We start from the raw sequence: 24,396 nt of genomic DNA, 5'->3' as shown, positions 1-24,396 counted from the left end.
AATAGCATGAATATTTTAGGGAGCAATTTAGTAATTTTTTACTTTATTTTTTCAGAATTATTATATATAAATTTTGTATGGGTGCGTAATATACAATGTGCAATTTCACTATAAGAAAAAAGAGATATAGGTACGACAAAATTAGTGCCAACAAATGTAGATTTTAGTGCCCATAGTTATTTTGGCACGACTTGTCGTGCCAATAGGTTCGTGCCTAAAATTAGCAATATGCACCACAAATATTGGCATGCCAATTGCCTGATCTAATGACACGACTAATGTGGTGTCAAGTTGGAAACGGAAACTTTATTAATCTTACATTTTAGCACTACAAAGTCGTGCCAATTACATTTTGTGTAAAGAAAAAAAAGTAAACTAAAAACAAATATATATATTTTAATTTAAATATAAATTATCAAATTAATAAAAATTAATTAATAAAAGTATTTTCTACCTCATAAATTAAAATCCAAACTACAATAAAAGTATTAAAATAACAATAACTAAAATAAACATTCAAATAAACAATACTTATAACATCATATTTATAACATTACAAATAACAATACTATAATCCCAATTGTGTAGAATCCTCATCGTCAGTATCATCATTCTCTCCAGACTGTTGTTCTGTAATATTTGGCATTTGGGGATAGTAAGACTGTTGTGATACTTCTGGCATTTGGGGATAGTATGGTTGCTGTATGTGAGACATTTGCTGCATCGATGGCAATGGTTGCATCTGAGACGTTGGTGCCATATGCTGCATCAATGGCATCGAAGGCGTATGCGGTGTCTGCTGCATTGAAGGCATCTGTTGCAAATGTGACATCTGATGCATATGTGTCATCTGCTGCACATGTGGTGTGTGTTGCATGAAAGATGGTTGCATATGTGGTGTCTGCATGGAAGGTTGTTGCATTTGTGGTGTTTGCTGCATCGATGACATATGTTGCATGGAAGCCTGCTGCATCTGTGGAGTCTGTTGCATCGATGCCATCTGCTGCATGGAAGGCTGCTGCATCGATGCCATCTGCTGCATGGAAGGTTGCTGCATTTGTGATGTTTGCTGCATCGATGACCTTTGCTGCATTTGTGGTGAATGCTGCTGCAGTTGTGATGTATGCTGCATCGATGGCATCTGCTGCATTTGTAGTAGATGTTGTTGCATCTGTTGTGTTTTCGGTGTCTGCTGCATGTTCATCACTTGCATTTGCAAAATCGGCGATGACATCCAAGGAAAAGGGGACATTTGCGGAGGTGATGACAAATGATACATAAAAGGAGGCGACTGCTGGGCTTGGTGATATTGCGAAGTCCCAGCTGGCTGTGAAGATGAAGCAGACCCTCCTCCAGACATTTGAGGCATTGCCATTCCGAGCAGCTCCTCATCAGTAGGTAGACGAACATCAGGTCCCAACCTTTGAGACATCCATAACATTAGTCTGGTCAATTTATCAATTTTTTGCTCCACTCTTGGATCCACAGGCATATCTTGAGTCGGAGTAGGTTGTGTGTTCCGCGACAATGATTGTCCCTTTAATTTTCGCCCCACTCCACGATTATGACCATGCCTTTCACCAAGTACCTCACTAAGTACACTCATTCCAACATCAGGAGTATTGGCTCGTTTTTCATAAGCTGAAACGAGCTCACCCTATTTTAAGAATATAAGTTAGAAAACATTAAAGATACATAAAATAGTATTTTATTTAAAAGTTATGAATAAATACTTACATGTTTCTATGCAGCCAATTGATTAACAAATGTATTTGACGATTTCTTGGTGTGAACTTCCTTCCAAGTCTCAATAAAATTACCCTTATTCTTCTACAAGAGATTAAAAAAATTAGAAAATGTGCAATGTAATATAATTTAACTAAATTGATATTTTAACTTACTTTTTCATGACGCCTCTCAGCCATAGATTTTGTTCCTTGTGTTGTAGGGTACTGCATCTTTTTTCTATTTTCTACATTTATTTTAGAACAAGCAATAAACTCCGGACTAGTGAAAAATTGACAAATAGGAAGCCATTGTTCTGGAGTCAATTCACTAGGCGGGTGGGCAACAGCATTATCAAAATCCACCGGACTTTTATAGTATTTTTTGAAATGAACATGTCTTAACATCTTTCGTTTCTTATATCTGTCTGCCATTTCAGCCCATGCAATGTTTGTAACTACTTTCAAATCCACTTCATTGTCCTCGTGAATACCGTCGACAAGAGGTCCATCTGATTCCCCGTGCCAAATTCACTTTTGATAACTACTTTCAAAGCCCTTGTCAAAAATATGTGTCTCCACGGTTAATAGATCATGTCGTCTCGTATTTCGACATCTCACGCATGGACATAAAATCTTTCCACTAGAGTCTATATGTTTCGATACAAATTCAATAAAGGCTTGAACACCTTCCCAATAAGCATCATCACAACGATTTTTTGTTATCCAACTTTTATCAATCGTCATTTAAATTTTTTTTTAAATGACGAAGATTATTATGATGAATTTTAAACAATTTATGCTCACTTATTATGATAAATTATTTTTAGTATTATGAATTCATTAGTTATTCACTTATTATGATAAATTATTTTAATTATTAAGAATTAGTTTTTTATTTAAATTATTTTTTAAAAATTATTTAAAATTATGAAACTTTTCAATTGAATAATTAACACATCATATATTTTTTTTCCATATTAAAATGACTATTATGATGAATTATTTAATTATTCATATTTTTAGAAATCATAAATTATTTTTACAATCATTTACTTATGATAATGAAACTTTTAGAAATATTACATTAATTAATTTGTATCTCACATCTCACATTTTCTCAATATCAAGAATTATAGCATATTATGACAAGTTAATTAATAACTATTCATCATATTAATTTAAATATAAATTTCTTACTTATTAAATTATTAAATTATGTAATCATAAAGATATTAATTTAAATTTTTTTGAATTGTTTACTAAAGTTTTAATATCTCAGTATCTTATTAAGTTAAAAATGAAGTTCAAAATTAATTTATAATTTATTTTAATTTTCTACTACAATTTGGGCAACATAACATTTATAACTAGATATTTTTCAAAAATTTAAAGAGAAAACCAACAATTAAAAGAACCAACAAGGATAACAATTAAACTAAAATAACATTTCACAATACATATATTAATTAAAAAATAACCAATACTAATTTTAAAATGCAAGTTCTTCCCAAAGATAGAGAACACCAATAAAAAGAGATTAACTTCTATAAAATAATCATTTAAAATATAATTAGTATTATATTTACACCTAAATAAACATCGTACATTCACATTCACACACATATATATTCACATTGATATTCATATTCACACGTATATATTCAGATAAATATATATCCACATATCTATTAATACATTCAAATTTATATTTACACATATATATTAAAAAAATACATATTTAGAGAAATTTACACGGTATATTAACTTTTACTATTTTTTTACAAAAATACTGACAGACGGTATTTTTTATTAATTTTTTTACTGTATTTTTTTATAAGTTTCATACTGCAGTATACTGTCTTAAGTTTTCACTAGTGTTCTATTAGTGTTTTACTAGTGTTCTACTGTTGTTTTAAGTTGTTTTACTTTTGTGTTTTACAGGTGTTTTATAAAAACACAGTATTTTTGAAAAAATTTCCGTGTGACAGTATTTTTTGTAAAAATTAATCCAAAATCCAATATTTTTATAAATTTCCCTATATATTGACTAATGGTCTGATGTATTCACTGAAATAATCAATTACACATTCTGAATTTTTAGTTAAATGAAAAAGAATAGTTAAAGAGTTATAATTTATGTCTATATGTGATTCAAGATGATAGAATGGAGCACATATAATTTTTTCATTTTTCATTGTTTTAAACCCATCAAAACTCATAATTGATTACATATAAATAATTATATAGGACTGTATCATAATTACGGACTACATTTTTCTCAGCCATTTCATCAAACACCCAACACGCACAACATGCTCTACAGTACAGCAATATTGTTGCAAAAATTATGCCAAAAATGATAGTAAAAAACTTTGCAATACAACAATAGCTACATTTCACAAGATTATCAAATTTTTCCTTATCATTAGTAGAAAAAGGAAAACAGTACTCTTTTGAAATCATTTTTTTTTTTCTGTTTGGTAAAAATGTGAAATAATATTAATGTGGAGGAATTTATAAATGGCAGGGTACAAACATTTTTTTTTTCAATTGATTCTAATTTGTACATATATATAACTACATTTAAATTAGGGAAAAAAACAGGAATATTCTAAAAAGGGAAAAATATTACAACAATACTGTGGGCCGGCCCAATGAACATTTGTACAGCCCAAAAGGAAAATATTACAAAAATACCACTTGCCCTTACCTTCAGCCGCACGTCACAAACGGAGAGGATGAATGAAGCTCCATCGATGCAGTCGGCCACGCAACCATAATGAAACCAGATCGAACGTAAAACAGCTGTAAATCCCGTCGAATTTCAATAGGAAACGATCAAATCCAACGATCTAAACATAAATTTTTTTAAAAAAAGAGCAGGACAACCGTGGAGAAACTGAAATTCAACATTTGATTTCGGTTTTTATAGTGCAATATCACTCAAACGATCGTCGAAAATTCAGATTGAAGCAATGTAAATCTGTATTGAACAGATCTGGAGCTCCCCCTCAAATCCAAAAAAAAGGTATGAACTGAATTTTTTTTTCAACAATGATACACAACATTTTTAGTTGCATTCTGGTTGATTCAATGGTGTGCAACAGGCAATTCATATGGTAAAACCAATAAACAAGAACTGATTCTGATTAAGGAAACAAGGGATACTAATAACTTTTTTTTAATTTTTTTTGCGTTGGCTTACAGTTGCATTATCGTTTGAAAATGGTTTAGAAATCATGAAGAAGTGTTATATGACAAGTACCAAGAGCTAGCATATATACAAGGTAAGATGTATGTTAATGGTAGCAAATTAGTTTTATAATAGTTGTAAATCGATCTGATTCGAATAAACATGATGAAAAATGACAATGCGTAAGAACTATGTAATTTTGGGGATATAATTGTGGTTTTTCAGTTGGTTTACAGTTGCATAATCATTTAATAATAGTTTCATTACGTTTTTTGCAGGAATTTATTGTGGAAAAGATAGAGGACAGAACAGTTTGAGAAATGGTTAGCTTCCCAAAATTTAAATGAAGTTTCTTAATAGTTTTATTCTCGTTTCTTTGTAGTTTATTAACAACCAAAAAAATGGCAAAATCAGGAATCAGGACAGGAAATACAATGCTTGAACAAAGGAACAGAGATAGAAGTAAGTTTGTACTCTATTTCATAACATAATAAAACCAGTTTTAAAATTCGTTGCCTCGGACTAATAACCATTGCAAAAACACAGGAAAGGAAAGACATTCCATTCCTAGTCTTCTACAATGGAAAATTCGATGATCGAATGAATTATGAAAATTATGAAGCCAGTGGACACTACATTTCTGCCAATTGTAACTATGAAGATTTGCAACAGAAACTCAAAGATGCCCTGGAATGCAACCAAGAAAACACTGTTTTGCAACTGAAATATCAAGTGAAGGAAGGATACCAACCATTGAGGATAAAGGATGATCAAAGCCTGCATTTCTACATACAACTCAAACTGAAAGACCCCGACTTCACAACATACCCAATGTGTGTGAATGTCATCAACAACCCAACAACAACCATCGATGCAACATTCTTTGGAAATGACAATTCATTAATTACACATAGAAGCGCCTTCCAACCAATCGAATACAATGCAGCAACAACAGAAGACTCAACAAATCAACAACATATAATTGAAGCAAGAGTACTGGAATTTGGGGAAGAAAGTTTTGACTTCATGGACTATGCAAAACTTGTGGCAGAGGAAATGGTTGAGCAACTGGAAAACAACAGAAAAAAAGGAACCATAAATCACAGATTATGACGAACTACTAATCACAGATCCGCATCATCCTGAAATAGAAGAAGCACAAATATACAAAGACAAAGAAACACTGCAGAGTGTGCTTGGTTTCTATGCAATTAGGAACAACTTCCAATTCAGAGTTAAAAAATCATGTGCAAGAACATACAAGATTTGTTGTTTGGATCCAAAATGCAAGTGGGCACTAACAGCATCCAGAAACGGGCCAACAAAGTCATTCATCATTCGAAAGTACGACAGAAAGGTGATACACACTTGTGATCTAAACATCAGATTTGCCGACAAGAGACAAGCTACAACGAAATTGATTGGAAACTACATCAAGCCACGGTTCACCAACATAAAAACAACTCAAACGCCACAAGACATCGCAGGAGAAATGAAACACAAGTATGGGGTCGAATGAACTACATGAAAGCATGGAGAAGCAAAGAGCACGCGCAAGAAGAATTACGAGGAAAAGCCAACGAATCATACAGGTTGCTGCCCGGTTTTTTGCACATGTTGCAAAAAACTAATCCCGGAACAATAGTGCACATGGAAACAGAGGATGACAACAGCTTCAAGTACTTGTTTGTCGCACTGGATGCATCAATAAAAGGATGGAAGAAATGCAAACCTATAATAGTTGTTGACGGAACTTTCCTTAAATCAACATATGGAGGTACACTGCTCTCTGCTTGTACACAGGATGCAAATGGGCACATTTTTCCACTAGCTTTTTCTGTTGTGGATTCAGAAAACAACAACTCATGGCAATGGTTTTTCACAAAAGTGAGAGAAACATATGGGATTAGAGAGGAACAGTGCTTGATCTCAGATAGACATGAGAGCATAAGTAAGGCAGCTTGTCAAGTATTTCCAGAAATCACACATTGCTATTGTGTATACCACCTGTTAAGCAACCTAAAAGCAACCTTCAAGAAGAATGCAAGCAAGCTGGATAAACCATTCTTCGCTGCAGCCAGAGCATACACAGAGAGGAAATTTGAATACCATATGAGCGAGTTGGACCGCTTGGACATCCGTGTAAGACCATATTTACAACAAGTTGGATACCACAAATGGTCAAGATACCACATGCAAAAACAACAGTATTCAACTATGACTTCAAACATTGTTGAATCTCTAAATGCAGCAAACTTGGCAGCTAGAGAGCTACCAATCACAACACTGATGGAGTCATTGAGAGCATTGATTCAACAATGGACATACACAAACAGGAAAAAAGCACAGAAAACAACAACATTTTTAACACCTACAGCAGAAAAGAAATTAGTCGACAACTTTGTGGAATCATTGACAGAAAATGTAATGACATGTTAAATATTTTAGTTGCATTTTAGTTTCTTTATAGTTTGTTTTTCGTTGTTATACATATTAACAGTTTTACACTTAATCCGCAGGTAAAACCAATAAACGAGACCATGTTCGAAGTCATTGAACTAACCAGATCATGGGTCATCAACCTCAAGGAGAAACATGCAGTTGCAACAGATTCCAACTTGATGAGTTACCGTGTGCTCATGCGCTTGCTGTTATAAAAGAGATGAACTTGAATGTTTACAACTACTGTTCGGGTTATTACACCACGCGAACATGGCTTGAAACATACAGCGGCTCAACATATCCGGTACACAATCACACAACTTGGGATGTGCCACAAAACATAAAAGATATCATTGTTCTGCCACCAAACCAAAAAATAAGATCTGGAAGACCAAGGAAACGAAGGTTTTTATCTGAATGGGATACAAAAAAACATAACAGGTGCGGCAAATGTGGACAACACGGACACAATCGAAAGACATGCAACAATCAAGCAATAAAATAGATACATATGAAATATTTGAATTGTTTAATTTTGTGTGCAAATTCAAACAGGTTGATCTGTGATGCTCTAAATACATGGGATTTCATTTTTATGAAATTTGAAACAGTTTTTTAATAGTTTCAAAATCGTTTTGTTACAGTTGCGACCCTTTGTAAAATATTAAGTACCAGAATGACTTCTTCTTTACAAGCTTTAAAGGCAGTCAGTCAATAATTGATAAAACATAACTTGAATAAGGGAAAAGAGTTAATGGAATACGAAGAATAAATATACATTCATAGCACTATTTAGGAAAAATGAAAACATAGTTTGTATTTAGTTGGTTAATAGTTTCTCCATAGTTGTGCGACCGTATATAAGAACTTGAACAATTAAAAAAACACACAACTTTGGGAAATACAAACCTATACAATAAAGATATTATAAGGAGTGAATGTCAAATATCCTAAAAGTTTTAAACCAGCTACATAGTATAAAATCAAATATAATACCTACATTGAAACAACAACACTAAAACTTGTCAAGTAAATAGATTCAACAAATAACATAATAGAGCCACCAAATTAAAAGATCCTATTTCTTCAATTTAGATGCCTTAGAAGACTTGGTTTGCTTCTCATCCTCGCTGTCAATACTTTCGTCAATTTTCCTTTGTCCGTACGAGTAGAAAAGTGAAGCAAGTCGGGTTCGATAAACTTCGATGTCAAAGTCTGCAGGGACATCCTTTCCGTGTATAAAGAATTCAGCAAAGGCAGCAACATATGCTCCACAATCACTGTTAAAAAACATAGAGAAAAAATAAACAGATTAGAAACTAAAAAACAACATAAAAGAAACTTAAAAGAAACACTCACTTCTTCTGCTGAGACGCAAGACCACTAAGCTCCACGATTCTGAATGGAGTCGTAGGGTCGAAACTGAGGCAGGAGCTTGTGCTCTATTCTTCCAGAACCCAAGTAAATCGAAAAACAAAGGCAGCAACACGGAATAAGCCTTCATCGCATTCCTAGCTGCGGCATTCATCTTCGCGGTTCTCAAAGAATTGTACAGAAATAACGTCCCTTCGTTCACGTCAAGACGCCCAAAAACCCAATGACTTTCCCTTCTTAAATTGATGATGAAAAGCACGTGATCGGCTTCATACCAAGGCTTGGAACAGGGAATGCGCAATTGGGTGGGCAGCGTGAATGTGTGACATCTTAGTCTTCATTGACTTGGCCTTGTTAAATTTGTGGTACAATGCTTGGATGGAATCATCAAAAAGACAATCAGTAGTTGCGAAATTCAACGTCACAGCGGAAGAATACTTACCTTTTTTCCGAAGGTAATAGAATATGGTGTTCATATGCTGAGAAAAAAAAACAACACAGAAACACAAATGAAAAGGTTTAACAACTGTAAAAAAACTGAAATGTAGTATCAAAACTAAAAAACATTTATAAAGCAACTAAAAACAAACTACCATAAGTACAATATAAATTGGAAACTTTACCGAGTCGTTCATAAACATGTCGCATGTGGCCAAATGGTAAAACCAAGTTTTATCCTCAACATAATCAACACCTAGCCTAAAACCCGGGGTAAATTTCTTTGCGCCGTCTTCATAACAATTATAATGCCTACAACAACAAAAAAACAGCAAAAAAATAGCATTAAAACAGGAATAAAACTGGAAAAAAAAATAATACAAAAACAGATTTAATAAAAAACGATCACACAGGATGTTTAAGCAATCCTTCACCAATCCAAGAGTCAAATTTTGCCTCAATCTCGGTAGATACGGGATCAGCAAAAGCATCATTAAGAGCATAAAGGCCCTTCACATAAGTCACCATTTTGAAATCCCTATCATCCCCAGCTGATTGAGAACCTGAGGACATAAGCTCCATTGGAGTGCTCCCGACATCAGCAGACCCGAAATCAACAAATGGAGATTTCAAGGCCGGAGCACGCTTCCTCTTATCCAACAGAGGTGTATCAGAGACAGTATCCTCAGTTTCTTCATCAGTATGAAGGGCATCTGACTTTTCACCAACAACATCTGGATTGGGTGCGGGGACCTAAAAAATAAAGAATGCATTAAAACAGTTGCAAAACATATTAGAAACTAATGAGCAACCAAAAAGAAACCTAGTTTTTTTGAAAACAATTAAAAGTAAACTTACATTGATTTTAGCAACAACCTCCAAGCCAGCCAACACAACTTGATCATCATCTATTACAAGCTGGCTCAACCCATCAAAGAAATCGTCCCCCTTCAATCGAGACTCATCGCCCTTCGGCTTCTCAACATCCTTAACATTTTTATCACTCCCTCCAACATCCTCAGAAGGATTCACATCAGCAGAAGGAACAGCAGTAACAGCCTTGTCAGCATCATCAGCATCCCCACCAACTTTAACCAACTCACCACCATCGTCGGAGTCGGAATCAATATTTTCTGGATCAGGCAATTGCTTCTCATCATCCTCGGCATCATCATCATCATCATCATCATCATCATCAGCATCATCATCAGAATCTTGAGTTACTAATTCATCCGATGACTTTCCCTGTATCAACCAACATAAATGAAACTTAAATAAAACAGTAAAGAAATTATACAAAAAAAAATATAAAAAAACCTAAACAATAAAATAAGAATAAATACCTCGTCAGAAGGACGACGATGAATGGCATTAACCTTCTCTTGGATATCCTTAATTACAGTCATTACGGATTTGAAATTAAAATCAACAAAACACCTCAACGAAATGAAGTCCTCGGCCAATGATGATTGATTCGAAATGAGCATCTCCAGCTTAGATTTCATCCAATCAATATCTGCTGAATCAGACTTCTTTGAAGATGACCCACCCTCGAAGGATTGCTTCGCTACACCACGTTCATCAATAGATTCATCGATAAATAGACCGTCAAGTTGAAGCTGCTGCCTCTCTTCATCAGTAGGACGCATGTTTTTTATCTTCAACTGAACAGCATAATCAAACATAATATGAAAAAAAAATTAAAACAATTGGAAAAACCAAAAAACAACAACATATATAAAACTGAAAAGAAACAGGAAAAAAACAGTAAAGAAACTGTAAAGTACCTTCTCCAAAGGTAAATCAAAAATCTTGCCCTTCAAGTCTCGAAGGGTTGGATTTTTGGTGACGATGGTGTTGCTCCAGTTCAGAATCCTGGGAATAGAAGATGAAACTCTCTTACAGAAAGAGTTCACCATTGCAGGACAGCATTCATAAAACCAAACAGTGAAAACCCAAGGACATCCCAATGCCCTATACCAGCCATCATATTGGCCTCCCTTCTCTGCCTTTCTATTTTTCATAATGATCCCATGCTCAATCCTACCTTTGAATGAGTCAATTGTCAATTCAAATGATTCCCTACCCCAACAATACTCATCCCACCGACCGCTATCAACTACATCTAGAACAAACCTAGACACTTCTTTGTCAGGAGTATTGCTAAGAAGAAAACACTGAATGAAATACAAAACAGCCATTTTCAAACCAATAGACTCATCCAAACCCCACCGACTACCCAAAAAAGCATCCTCGATGGCTTTGTTGTCAATAGTTTTTACACCACGGAAACATGTTTCTACCAATTGATTTGTTTCCTGTGAAAACAACAACTTGTTGCAATCACCGAAACAATCTAAACCAGAAATCAGGTAAAATTCTTCGGCACTAAACCGTATGCAACGGCCAGCAACCTTAGCCCAAAACTCCTTAGGATTAGGCTGTAAAACTTCCCTTAGTAATAAACTATGAACGACTTGTGGATGAAAAACAAACTCAGGCATATCCAGAAAATGCCCAAACTGAGTTTGACGAAACAAAGAAAGCAAATTAACAGATAAAGTGTTTTTAATATTATTTATCACAGAATAAACACTGGTGCATACACACTTAGATCTGTAAAAATCAGAAGGACTAAATTTACAGTCCCAAACCTGCAACATAACAAAAAAGGGCCAAGATAAATTATAAATCCTGAATAAAACAGTATGAAAACTGTAATACAACTACAAACAAACTAAAAACAAACTATCAATGGCAAACAACTACACAGAAAATAACAGCAAAGACCTTAAATCGTTTGGAAACATAAAAAAAACAGTAAACAACTAACCCTAAAAGAAATCGAAAAATGCAGTATAAAAAGAACAACAAAACTATATTAAAACAACAAACAAACTAAAAAACATATACAACTATAGAAAAATATAGAGCAAAGATTTGAAAATCGTTTTGAAATCTAAAATATAACAGCAAACAACTAAACCTAATGAAAATCGAAAACACATCAAAACATACCAGTAACAAACTATTAAAAAACTGAAAAGAAACTACCGAAGAATGATTGAAAACACCAAAAACGAAAACAAAACACATAACCTGTAAGCACAAAAAAACACTGAAAATAAAGAAAACAAAACAAAATTAAAGAACAACACCCAGACCAGAATCAAATGAAATGATCAAAAGCAACAATAAATAACTAAAAAATTTAAAAACATAAAACAAAATGCGCAAATGAAACCCTAAAATCACACAAAGCATAATGAACATGAAAACGCCAAAATCTGGGTAAAGCATAAATGGAAGAAAGGGGGAAACGAAAATAAAACTAAAAACCAACCTCAGTCCGATCTTCAGCATGTGTAATAGATTTTTGAAATTTTTTCCCAGAAATTTCTGGAAGCGTGGGCTCCTCCAAGTTCAGCTTCGATTTCTTCGAAGAATGGGGTCTCACACGCTTCGGCATGGGAGCTTCAAAATCAGAATCAAAATCATCAATGATTGGGCGTTTACCCTTGGATTTGTTGGCCAAAGATTTCTTGCCCATTTTTGATTTCTTTTTGAGAACTGGAGAAGGGGATGAAGATGACCGAGTGATTGCCATGGTATAAATAAGATTGAAAAAAAATGAAACAGAGAGGGAAAAACAGTTGCTAAATCGTGGGCTAAGAGGAAGTTGAAAATTCGTGGATGAACCAAAAATAAGAGGGAAAAACGTGATAAATTATGGGTGGTTAATGGAGGTTACTTGAATTCAAAATGAACTTAGAGAACAGAAATGAAGAATAGAAAATGAAATGAAAACAAAATGAAAAAAGAGAGGGAAGAGAGTATGATTTGATTGATGATGCATGGGGAGAGCACACGTGTATGCATGGTATGATGAGTAAGTGGTAAATGTGTAATAAAAATAAGTTTGTAAGTAGAAATGTAGTAATAGGCGTGTGAGGGTAATTATGTAATAAAGTGTGTAAAAAGGATTTTTCATGTAAAAATTTCTTTAAATTATCTAAATAATAATTTAAAATAGTGTTTAATTTGCTATAACGTGATTAAAAAAAATAAAAAAGATTTTTTCACTTTGAAATTTAAAGGCTTAATTTATTAATGAATTTTAATTTAACCAGATAATTATTCCCTCAAAATAAATATATAGATTAAATAAAGAATCTCAAAAAATTAAATAAAAATTACCCGAAAAAAAGGTCAGATTTCTCTTTTATTACACCACTATATGAGAAAACTCAAATCAAATAAACATAAAATAAACACAAATCAAAACCTAATAAAAAACCATAAAATTTATTTTATAAATTTAAATAGCATATATTCATTACTCACATTCTAAAGGATTGAACCTTTTATTCAAAATTGCTGCCTATCGAAGGACTCCATAGCCAAATCTTGCAATCTAACAAGTGAGAGTGATTATTGTGAGAGAGACAAAAATGAAAACTAATAAGTGTAGAGATTTTTGGGCTTACCGACGGCTTGGAGAGTGTGCTCCGACGACGGCTTGGACGGCGCCGATGGTTAGATTTGGCCAAAAAAAAAAAACTGTTTTGGCTCTGAGAGAGAGGCCAAAGACGGAGAGGGTTGGAGGAAAATGGTGAGGAATGAGATTTTGGGCTGAAATGAAAATGGACATTTCAGCTTCTTTTTTTTTTTTTTAAAATGAAACAACTTGGCCCGACACCTGTCGTGCCATATGTCGTGCCAATGTGCAAATGGCACGCCGAATGGGCCCGACCTTGTCGTGCCAATGGTCAAATGGCACGCGAAATGGCACGACCATGTCGTGCCAACTTTCTTGGGAGGGAAATTTCCCGCCTTGACCAGGTTTTCAAATTAACTTTGGCACGACATTTTGGTGCCAATTGCACCTACTGTCGCGCCAACTTGCAAAAAAATAAAAAAATAAAAAATGGCACGACATCCTATGTGTCGGGCCAATATAAACAATGAGATTGGCACCACTTTTGGTTGTGCCATTATTGGACGTGCCTATGTGGTATTATTGTTGTAGTGTTTGTAGAGTAGTGAGTAGAGTGTAGACTAATAAAATTATAGCAGTTGATCCTTGATAGCATTGTAACAGTAATAATTGTGGAGTATGGATAACAGTACGAGTACAGTTCTGTAACGACTACGTAATAATTTATATAATTGATGACTCATTATTACCTAACATCCTTTAAGAATCATTATTCACATATATTAATACTTCGCCTATGTTCTGGCAACCAAAACCAGCTTTTGTTTAATCACAAAAATGAAAATGGAAAATCAACCTTTGCTTTTTCTTCAACTCTTAAATATAATGAAGTAATTTGCTAATAATAACTTATATTCTCTCTCTATTTTTCTTTTTTGAGAGAGAGGAAATAGAAACCATCACATCTTCAATTGGTCAAAAATATGTTTTCAAATGTTGTCTTTTTCCTTAATACATTATGTCACCACATACATGTACATATTTTTCATCTCTAGATAGCTCAAAAGTCAAACATCATATATATATAAGAAAATTCAAGAAGAAAATAAGAAGCTAGCTAGCGGTACTGAATCTAATACATAGAAAGGTAACAAAACAAGAAGAGTCGTTTGTTAGGCTTTTATTTGGGCTTACATTAAATTTTATTAGTTTTATTAAAACTTGGGTTGATTGGATAGTTCTTTGCTGTGTTAGCCCATGTTGTTGGTGATCAATTGTTAATGGGCTTAGCATCTGTGTGTAAAGTCTAGGTGAAGCAGAAGTGTGAGCTTTTCTAGTTGACTGAAGCCTTTGATGAGCAGGCCCAGCCCAACTAGGGTTGTGTAGCTAAGTCCCCTCCCTAACTCTATAAATACATATTGTCTCATCACAATGGTATACCTTTTGATAATCAGATAAAATAAACTGCTTCTGATTTAGAGATCTAGGGAGGAAGACTTAGTTGATAGTATTGCACTATCGAATTGGAGTAACTGCTGTGGATCAATCAGAGATAATTGCTATGGATCAATCAGGTACACATACCTAATTATTATATCTTATTATTGTGTTCTATGTTATATACAAATAGATCTTGGGTTAATTGTTAATTTATCTAACATGTGGTATCAGATTGCCTATTGTATATGATTTAGAACCTATAATTTTTATAACAATTAATATGTATATGTTATTTTTTTCCAATTACATATTAATTTCGTTATTATTTTATGTTGAATTTTTTATTTTTCGATCTTAAAAGTTTAGGGGTTTTATTCCTCATTAAATTCTCCTTCTTTTGATATATTACTTGCATAAAATCATTGAGTAAATTAGGAGAATTTTAAGATTAATTTTTTAGGGTTTATGTATTTTTTCTTTATGAAATTCAATTTGGGATTTTTGATTCAATTGTTTCTACATTAAAATTGATGGTGCAAATCTCATTACCAATTGATTTAAAATGTTTCTACAAGTTTGATTTTTCGAATTGGATGACACACATAGCCAAATCGGGCTCTTTTATTTGTTCTTAGTTTTCGGATTGTGTTCAATCCAATTGACACCTTTTTTTTGTCCTTTACATCCGAAATTAATACCATAGATTGATAAGAAACTTCGTCCCAAACAAAACCCATCAAAAATCGCAAGTTTTTGGCCGGAAAACTGGACAGACCCGACTGGATCCGACCGGGTCGCGTGACCCGCTGGAGGTTGAAGAAGACCATCCCAGCAGCAACGCCCACTCGCGCAGGAGGCGCGTGGGGGCGCGTGAGGCCTCCTGGAGTGTCGTTTTTCGACGTTTTTTTTTCCATCGTGCTTAAAATTAAATTTCGGATTTTTCTATGATTTTTAATTAATTTTTTGACTCCTTTTAATAATTATTATTATTTTAATGATAATTATGTAGTTAAAAAATTATTAAAAATAATTTTTGATGATTTTTCAAAATCCGTAAATCATAGAAAATTTTTTGGGTTTCTTCTCGTTCCATAAGACATAGTCACTCTCTTGTTTAATTTATCTTGACTATGTAGTCTCCACCAATTTTCTTATATTCACATCTTTTAATTATTTGTTGTTCTAAAGTTATAAAACTTGATTGTTTGATACAAAAATAACGTGTTATGGTGGACACTTTATTTTTTGATTATCAATATAATAAAAGCAATTATATATCTCTTTTGGAAATTTGGTTGAAAATTATTAATTTTCAATGACTATTTTATCACCAAATTTCACATGTTGAAGAAAATATTATATCTTTTGGTTGACTATATGTGTAATTACTTGCCCAAAGGTAGTATTTACATATATTAGTTCACATTCCATGAAGTGAGTTAATATTAAATGTATATATTTTAATTATTTGCCCAAAGGTAATAATTTAAATATATAAATTTATTATTAGTTTTTTGCTTGAATTAATACATATTTTTAAGAAATTTATTTGCCCAAAGGTAATAAAATTCTTAAATGATATGTATTTTTTCTTTGTTGTTAACTTCATGAAGGTAGATCGTGTGTGTGTTATATTCTCACCCCAAAGGGGAGTTTATAATGACCAGTTGACTCTACAATATTTTCTAATGCATTGCTCATATTGCTTATTCAAGTTTTAATTTTTGGATTTTTTTTTTTGGTCTCCTTTCTGCGAACAACAATAACGTTTTCATCTGAATTCTGAATGCTTCAACTTTAAGACATGGAAACGAAATGTGAAAATTGCTTTAGGCATAATAAATTTGGACTTATGCTTTCGAGAAGAAAAATCTGTCGATCTTATTCTAATATCAGAATTGTTGCCCAAAAAATTCTTCATGCACATTGGAAAAATTCAAATCATCTTAGTCTCATTGCTATGAAAGTTCAATTCCATAACATTCTTTTGATGGTTTGCCAAACACCTCAAATACTAATGAGTTTTTCAAAGTAGTAGAAAAACTATTTCACACTAGTGAAATCGCTAAAGTTGGACATCTTATGGATGAAATGACAACCATTAAGTATGAAAAATCAAAGGAGTGCGAGGTTTTATTCTAAAAATTATTCATGTTCAGTCCGAGTTGAAAGAACATAATATTCCTCTTCCCGGCTTTTACACCTTTTTTTTTAAGTTCTTCATGAACTCGCTACCTCTTTTAGCTTTATCAAGACTGCCTAAACACTTATAATAAAGCATGGAGTGTTAGTGACCTTATTTCTCAGTGTGTAGCTGAAACACGCAAGCTAATAGAATGAGAAGAATGAGTCTTCTCACTTTGTTTCTCAACTCAAGCCCAACAAAGGATAAAGAAAATATGAAAAGAAGCAACCACAACCAGGGGCTAATAGATCTCAGAAAGCCAAGTGAGAGGGAGTCAATGCTTACAGTGGACACTTATATAGGAGTTGACGTTCTTTATGTTGGCACATTAATTCTTGAATTACCGTTTAGTGTTCAGATTGTTTTGAACAGTACTTTATTGATTCCTACTTTTAAAGTAATTCAGTTTCGCTTCCGCTTTTAGTTAAACAATGATTTTCTTTTCGTTTTCCCAATTATAGTGTTAACATTATGTTTAACTCCGAATAATTGGAAACTGTTTTTACTCTGATATTCTTTCAAATTATCATTGACTTCCTTAGCTTCCTTTTTCAATGTTGTGAATACTGTGGGTAAAAGACCTCATATTAAGGAAACATCCTTATTGTTATGGCACAAAAGATTGGGTCATATTTCCAGAGAAAGGGTTGATCGTTTGATTAAATCTGAAATACTTCCTCCTCTTGATGCTTCTGATTGGGATACTTGTGTTGATTGTACTCGTGGAAAATTGACTAAAACAAGAAAGAAGACTGCAAACCGCAGTCAATCTTTATTGGAAATTATCCACACAGACATCAGTGGTCCTTATTCCACCACGTTGTGCAGAAACAAATATTTTATCACTTTTATCAATGATTTTTCTCGTTATGGATTCACCTATTTAATTAAAGAAAAATCTGACGCCCTTGATAAACTCAAAATTTTTCGAAATGAGGTTGAGAAACAATTAGGAAGAGTCATCAAAGTTGTTCATTCTGATCGTGGAGGAGAATATTATGGTCGTTATACAGAATCTGGACAACACATGGGGCCTTTTGCAGAGTACTTACAAGAAAATGGTATAGTTGCTCAATACACTATGCCTGGTTCACCTGAGCAAAATAGCATTGCTGAAAGGAGAAATCGCACTCTCATGGATATGGTGAGAAGCATGATGAGTAGAACAAGTCTTCCAGAGTTTTTATGGGGTGAAGCACTTATGACTGCAACTTATATTTTAAATCATGTTCCCAGTAAATCTGTTTCCAAAATCCTTTTGAGTTGTGGATTGAGAGGAAGCCTAGTCTTAATCATCTTTGTGTATGGGGTTGTCCAGCTAAAGTAAAGATTTATGATCCTAATTTGAAAAAGTTAGATCCGAGAACAAATCGCTGTTATTTCATTGGTTATCCAATGCGCTCAAAAGGCTATCGCTTTTACTGTCCCACTCGTGGTACGCGAATTGTTGAATCTCAGACTGCTAAATTTCTGGAATTTGATGTTGCTGAAAAAATTCCTTCAACATCTCTTGAAATGGGGGAGTCATCTAAAGGAATTTTTATTCCTATGTCTTTTTCAAGAGATGATAATAATAGCAGTCTTATTCTTACTCTAGTTGATATCACTCCCATTACTGATGAATATATTGCTTCTAATATCTAAGATGACGAGGGTCCTATTATTGATGAGGAACCTATTATTGAAGAAGATTTTGTTGTTGATGAGGGTCTTGTTATCAGAGAAATCTAATTGTGGAATATGTCATTCAAAATGATGGTCAATAAATAGAGGTTATTCCAGAAGTACCTCCTATATGGAGATCTCAAAGACAAAAGATGTCAATAAGGTGTGATGATAATTCTATTTACCTTGGAGAAGGTGAATGTGATCTTGGTCATTTTGTGGAACCTCTTACTTTTAGTGAAGCACTTAATAGTTCACATTCTTCAAAATAGATAGAAGCTACGGATGATGAGATCGACTCCATGAAGAAAAATGGTGTATGGGAGCTAGTTTTATTAGCTGATGGTTTTAAACCAATAGGTTGTAAGTGGATTTTAAAGGCTAAAAGGGATAAAAAGGGACAGATTGAAAGGTTTAAAGCGCGTTTAGTGGCTAAAGGCTTTACTCAAAGAGAAGGTATTGATTACACTGAAACTTTCTCACCTGTTTCCACTAAAGATTCATTCAGAATTATTATGGCCTTAGTTGCGCATTTTGATTTAGAGTTGCATCAAATGGATGTTAAAACTATTGTTCTGAATGGAGAATTGAGTGAGCAAATTTTTTATGTCTCAATCTGAAGGCTTCGAGGAAAATGGAAATGACAATTTGTTTTGCAAATTGAAATGATCTATTTATGGTCTCAAACAGGCATCTCACCAGTGGCACTTGAAGTTTGATAAGGTTGTGTCACTGTTGGGTTTCATCGAGAACAAGTTTGACTAGTGTATTTATATGAAGATCAGTGGGAGACATCATATTTTTCTTGTTCTTTATGTAGATGATATTTTACTTGCCAGCAGTGATTTGTCATTACTAAATGAGACCAAAAATTTTCTGTCTTCCAATTTTGATATGAAAGATCTTGGAGAGGCATCCTATGTTTTGGGGATTGAGATCCATCGTGACAGGAATCGAAAAGTTCTTGGCTTATCTCAAGAAGCTTACATTAATCGTGTGCTCAAAAGGTTCAACATGGATTTGTGTAAAGCTGGTTCTGTTCCTATTCTGAAAGGGGACAAGTTCACTAAGCAGCAATGTCCTAAGAACGACTTGGAAAGAGGAGCAATGAAGAACATCCCTTATGCAAGTGTAGTAGGGAGTTTGATGTATGCTCAGGTTTGCACTCGACCTGACATAGCTTTCGTAGTCAATGTTCTTGGGAGATATTTATCTGATCCTGGCCTTGATCATTGGGTTGCAGCCAAGAAAGTTTTGAGATATTTGCATAGAACGAAGAGTTTTATGCTTGTGTATAAGCATGTCAACAATCTTTAAGTTGTTGGTTATTCAGATTCAGATTTTGGTGGTTATGTAGATGATTTAAAGTCAACTTAAATTTGTATTTTCACTTTTGTTGGTGCTGCTATTTCTTGAAAAAATGTTAAATAGACTTTAATCGTATCATCTACTATGTATGTTAAATTTGTTGCATGTTATGGGGCATCTTTGCAAGCTTTATGGTTAAAGAATTTGATTTTAGAGATACGACTAGTTGATCCTATTTCCTCTCCTATACTAATCTATTGTGATAATAGTATTGTTGTTTTCTTTTCAAAGAATAATGAGATTAGTAGTGCTTCCAAAATTAAGGAAATAAAGTATCTCACTATTAAAGACTTGGTTAAGAAAGGAGACATTGTGATAGAATATTGTAAGACCAAGTTGATGTTTGCAGATCCTCTAACCAAAGGATTAAGTGCCATATTGTTTGATAAACATGTTTTTTGATATAGGCATTTTATAATCTTTTGCTCCTTTGGGTTAGTGGGAGTTTCTTGCTTTATCTTTTGAGATTACATTTATATGTAATTTACTTGTTGATGTTATGAACTACTTTGTGGGCCAATACCTTTTTGATTATTGGATGTTTATGCTTTCAGTTAGGCTTTGTTATATTCTCGAGAATAATTGAATTGAAAGCATGTAGTTCATATCTTGTTGTGATCATTGTATTTTAAGTATATTTACTAAAAGACAATGATATGTTGTTGGCTTAATTCTTTAAGCATATTTAGTGACACTTACTTATTTTAAGTGGTGTATGTTTAATTTCACTGGCTTATTTATTAAGCATCACGGTATCAGTGAAATTGAGGACTGATAAGGATATTATGTTATTTTAAATTGATCACATGTTGAACATAATTCCTTACCACACTACTAGACTTATTGACCATGTCGATTTAATACTTTGGTATTTGTGATTATGAATGTCTTTTGTTGAGTTAAAAGCAATATGACTGTCGTAGTTCATTATCAAAGGTTAAATTGGACCGGTATGTTGAGATGCTATCAGAGAACTATCATTTTTTAAAGTGGCCACAAATGTTTTCCTGTTGTTCAACCCATGAGTCGTTTTCAAATAAAATTATTTTGATATATAATATATATGTATTAAAATCAATGTAGCCCAAGTGGGAGAATGTTAGGCTTTTATTTGGGCTTACATTAAATTTTATTGGTTTTATTAAAACTTGGGTTGATTGGATAGTTCTTTGCTGTGTTAGCCCATGTTGTTGGTGATCAATTGTTAATGGGCTTAGCATCTGTGTGTAAAGTCTAGGTGAAGCAGAAGTGTGGGCTTTTCTAGTTGACTGAAGCCTTTGATGAGCAGGCCCAACCCAACTAGGGTTGTGTAGCTAAGTCCCCTCCCTAACTCTATAAATACATATTGTCTCATCACAATGGTATACCTTTTGATAATCAGATAAAATAAACTGCTTCTGATTTAGAGATCTAGGGAGGAAGACTTAGTTGATAGTATTGCACTATCGAATTGGAGTAACTGCTGTGGATCAATCAGAGATAATTGCTATGGATCAATCAGGTACACATACCTAATTATTATATCTTATTATTGTGTTCTATGTTATATAGAAATAGATCTTGGGTTAATTGTTAATTTATCTAACATCGTTTCCTTTTTTTTTTTTTTTTCTGTAAAACATATAAGGAAAAGAGATTTATTATTTATTTTTTAATAAAAAAAACATTTAAAGGGGGAAAAAATGAAAAACGGAAACTACATACACAAACAACTCATCCACCGTATGCAAAACGTTTATTATTCTGATATTGTATTACATAATAATAAAAATGTCTGACTTACTAAAACAACTTTGTTCTATTGCACTTGATTGCATTCGTTTCACTATTATTTTTATTTATATTGATGATATATAAGTTATTTGTTTTTTTCGGCGGAGTGATATAATTGCAATCAAAAACATAAATATTAGAAATGATTTTACTTTAATTTGTCATGGTTTTATCTCTTTCTCTAGCTATATAGAACTCTGACATAATAAGGAGGATACAGTGAAGCAGAATTTCAGTCGAAAATAAATATTAAAAAAAAAGTAATACTAAAACGCCATTTCAACACCAAAAAGAAAAAAGAAAAAATGAAATAGAAGATGAAACTTGGAAAAGGAATATCATTACATGCAATGTGATTCATGCTTTTTGTTTTTATCTTAAAGATAACATGTGTCCATATAATAATAAATATAAAACGTTTGAAATTAGTGAAATCAATGACGGGTATTATGGAAGTTATTATTTTGATGATAAATTTGAGAATTTTTCGTTTTTCTATAACTTATTTATTAATATATAGGGGTTTTATTACTCTATTTATCTGTTGAGTTGACCTTGGGTTGGGTGCATAAAAATATGAAAGAAACCAAACAAGGCAAGTTTGTTAAAAAAATACACCATTTCGTTAGAGATGACATTGACAGGTAAGTTATTATATCTTCAATTTACAATTTAGCAGTTAATTAGTAGCTATTGGCTAGCTAGGTACATTACGTTAAGGAAATGCCATTAGCCAAATACTTATAACAATAATGGTATGATTATGTTAACAATTATTCACTACTTTTCAAATTATGATTAGTACGGAAAAAGTCATTCATAACTAATTTAGTAATTAACTAGTTATATACGACGAGGGACACACGGACAATTTCACAAAATATAAAATAATTATTTTAATTTACATTTTCTTTTTTATATATCACACCGTTATTGTTAATATTATTAAAATAAGTAATAAAATATTTACCTCTTTAATTTCCTCACTTCTCTCAATTCATAACATTTAAACCCCAAAAATAGTAAGAAGTATATATAAAAAAACGGAGAATAAAAAATAAAAAATAATAAAGAGTACTAGCTAACACATATAGCAGAAGATTACCCCATCATGAACAACAACCCGTTGAGCCCAGACGACGACGTTTCGCCAAATCTAGGCGGGTTCAGATACGGAATAGGAGTCTCAGTTGGAGTTTTGAGTGTAATCATAATCGTAACCCTGTTATCCTACTTCTGCACCCGAAGGACTCGCTTATCCAGGTCCCCAAACAGGACCGCAGCCCTCGTGGTTATCACAAATAGTAGTAGCGACGACTTTGATCAAGATCATAATCACAATCATAATCATCAGGTCGAGCAAGGGTTAGACGACGCTGTTTTGGAGAGCTTTCCTAAGGTTATGTACAATCAGACTAAGGTCCACACGATTAAGGGATCCAACGGTCGAAATCATCACCAGTCGTCTACTACGTCGGATTCTAGTTGCTCTATATGCTTGGCCGATTATAACGACTCTGATTTGCTCCGGTTGTTGCCCGATTGCGGTCATCTCTTTCATTTGACCTGCGTTGACCCTTGGCTACGTCAGCATCCTACGTGTCCTATTTGTAGGAACTCACCCATTCCCACTCCGTTGACCACTCCCTTGGCCGAGGTCGCTCCCTTGGCCTCCCGTCGAGATTGAAATTTGTTTATAATAATCTACGAAGGCATGACCTCTTTTTTTGTTCTTCTTTCTTCAATATATTTTTTTTTTATTTTTTATTTTTATTCATTTTGCTAGAATTTTATGTAGATGATGTTAGATTTATATTATCCCGTTCTTTTTTAAGATGGGATTATATGAAATTGGTTGGTTAGTTCAGAATGATTACATGCAGGGGTGAATTAATTTGATCAATTAAATTTATTATCATTTTGTATTATTTTTTCGTGGGAAAAATTAATTAATTAGGATAGAAATATAAAAATATGGGAAAATGCCAAACATAACAAAAAACTCATACAGCTGCCATTTGCTGTAGTTGACAACAGAGCAAGCTGCCGGCTACGCTCTTACATTTGGTCTTTATTGCATTATTAATTATTATAAATTGAAGAAAAAAACAAAAAAATATGTTAATTGATTGGATTGGGATCATAAATATCTATTAATTCAAGGATAGAAGTTAATAAGTTATCTTTTTTTTTACTATTTGGTTTATTGGAGGATTTGAACTTATTATGAAGACCAACTCTTTCACAGAAAAAGTGTGAAACCACTAATTATGACCACACATACTTAAAATTAGCTAATTTGTTGGATTATTGTTGTTAATAAATACTTAAAATTTGTTTATATGTACTTAAA

At 33.2% G+C, this 24,396-nt stretch overlaps 6 protein-coding genes across 7 annotated transcripts; 3 read left to right on the top strand and 3 right to left on the bottom strand.

Annotated features, from left to right (window-relative positions):
* Positions 1–434: 434 nt before the first annotated feature.
* On the bottom strand, positions 435–13,554 carry LOC133032847 (uncharacterized). The gene is made up of 3 exons (XM_061107346.1): positions 13,519–13,554; positions 1,902–2,282; positions 435–1,830 (listed from the first exon to the last, which is right to left on the bottom strand). The coding sequence occupies exon 3, from the start codon at positions 1,604–1,606 to the stop codon at positions 569–571; it is 1,038 nt and encodes a 345-aa protein (XP_060963329.1). The 5' UTR covers positions 1,607–1,830; positions 1,902–2,282; positions 13,519–13,554; the 3' UTR covers positions 435–568.
* Positions 4,313–6,397, top strand: LOC115716195 (uncharacterized). Of its 2 annotated transcripts, XM_061107348.1 has the most exons (5): positions 4,313–4,755; positions 4,935–5,014; positions 5,199–5,243; positions 5,335–5,382; positions 5,467–6,397. In XM_061107348.1, exons 3-5 carry the CDS (start codon positions 5,241–5,243, stop codon positions 6,031–6,033), a joined length of 618 nt encoding a protein of 205 aa, XP_060963331.1. In that variant the 5' UTR covers positions 4,313–4,755; positions 4,935–5,014; positions 5,199–5,240; the 3' UTR covers positions 6,034–6,397. The 2 variants fall into 2 exon arrangements, with proteins under 2 accessions (XP_060963331.1, XP_060963330.1); XM_061107347.1 differs by having other exon boundaries at positions 4,313–5,014.
* On the top strand, positions 7,136–8,005 carry LOC115704847 (uncharacterized). The gene is made up of 2 exons (XM_030632059.2): positions 7,136–7,344; positions 7,440–8,005. The coding sequence occupies exons 1-2, from the start codon at positions 7,138–7,140 to the stop codon at positions 7,575–7,577; spliced, it is 345 nt and encodes a 114-aa protein (XP_030487919.2). The 5' UTR covers positions 7,136–7,137; the 3' UTR covers positions 7,578–8,005.
* On the bottom strand, positions 8,118–9,571 carry LOC133032857 (uncharacterized). The gene is made up of 2 exons (XM_061107349.1): positions 8,722–9,571; positions 8,118–8,642 (listed from the first exon to the last, which is right to left on the bottom strand). Exons 1-2 carry the CDS (start codon positions 8,888–8,890, stop codon positions 8,449–8,451), a joined length of 363 nt encoding a protein of 120 aa, XP_060963332.1. The 5' UTR covers positions 8,891–9,571; the 3' UTR covers positions 8,118–8,448.
* Positions 9,580–13,156, bottom strand: LOC115704256 (uncharacterized). Its single transcript, XM_061108823.1, has 5 exons — positions 12,518–13,156; positions 10,962–11,828; positions 10,518–10,838; positions 10,033–10,419; positions 9,580–9,927 (listed from the first exon to the last, which is right to left on the bottom strand). The coding sequence occupies exons 1-5, from the start codon at positions 12,779–12,781 to the stop codon at positions 9,580–9,582; spliced, it is 2,187 nt and encodes a 728-aa protein (XP_060964806.1). The 5' UTR covers positions 12,782–13,156.
* A 9,405-nt stretch (positions 13,555–22,959) lies between the features above and the next one.
* LOC115706804 (RING-H2 finger protein ATL70-like) lies at positions 22,960–23,954 on the top strand. Its single transcript, XM_030634537.2, has one exon. The coding sequence runs from the start codon at positions 23,155–23,157 to the stop codon at positions 23,728–23,730; it is 576 nt and encodes a 191-aa protein (XP_030490397.1). The 5' UTR covers positions 22,960–23,154; the 3' UTR covers positions 23,731–23,954.
* Positions 23,955–24,396: the final 442 nt, after the last annotated feature.

The sequence above is a fragment of the Cannabis sativa genome, chromosome 1, assembly GCF_029168945.1.
Source record: "Cannabis sativa cultivar Pink pepper isolate KNU-18-1 chromosome 1, ASM2916894v1, whole genome shotgun sequence".
NCBI lineage: Eukaryota > Viridiplantae > Streptophyta > Magnoliopsida > Rosales > Cannabaceae > Cannabis > Cannabis sativa.
The sequence above is the reverse complement of the archived record's forward strand: the minus strand, read 5'-3'. Positions and strand labels throughout refer to the sequence as shown.

Coding starts and splice junctions, on each gene's coding strand:
- LOC133032857 (XM_061107349.1), bottom strand. CDS start 8,890: ATGAATGCCGCAGCTAGGAATGCGATGAAGGCTTATTCCGTGTTGCTG. Junction 8,643..8,721: donor CTTGCGTCTCAGCAGAAGAA/GTGAGTGTTTCT, acceptor GTTTTTTAACAG/TGATTGTGGAGCATATGTTG.
- LOC115704847 (XM_030632059.2), top strand. CDS start 7,138: ATGACTTCAAACATTGTTGAATCTCTAAATGCAGCAAACTTGGCAGCT. Junction 7,345..7,439: donor TGGAATCATTGACAGAAAAT/GTAATGACATGT, acceptor CTTAATCCGCAG/GTAAAACCAATAAACGAGAC.
- LOC133032847 (XM_061107346.1), bottom strand. CDS start 1,606: ATGAGTGTACTTAGTGAGGTACTTGGTGAAAGGCATGGTCATAATCGT.
- LOC115706804 (XM_030634537.2), top strand. CDS start 23,155: ATGAACAACAACCCGTTGAGCCCAGACGACGACGTTTCGCCAAATCTA.
- LOC115704256 (XM_061108823.1), bottom strand. CDS start 12,781: ATGGCAATCACTCGGTCATCTTCATCCCCTTCTCCAGTTCTCAAAAAG. Junction 11,829..12,517: donor ATGCTGAAGATCGGACTGAG/GTTGGTTTTTAG, acceptor GTTATGTTGCAG/GTTTGGGACTGTAAATTTAG. Junction 10,839..10,961: donor TTGATTTACCTTTGGAGAAG/GTACTTTACAGT, acceptor TATGCTGTTCAG/TTGAAGATAAAAAACATGCG.
- LOC115716195 (XM_061107348.1), top strand. Junction 5,383..5,466: donor ACAAAGGAACAGAGATAGAA/GTAAGTTTGTAC, acceptor GCAAAAACACAG/GAAAGGAAAGACATTCCATT.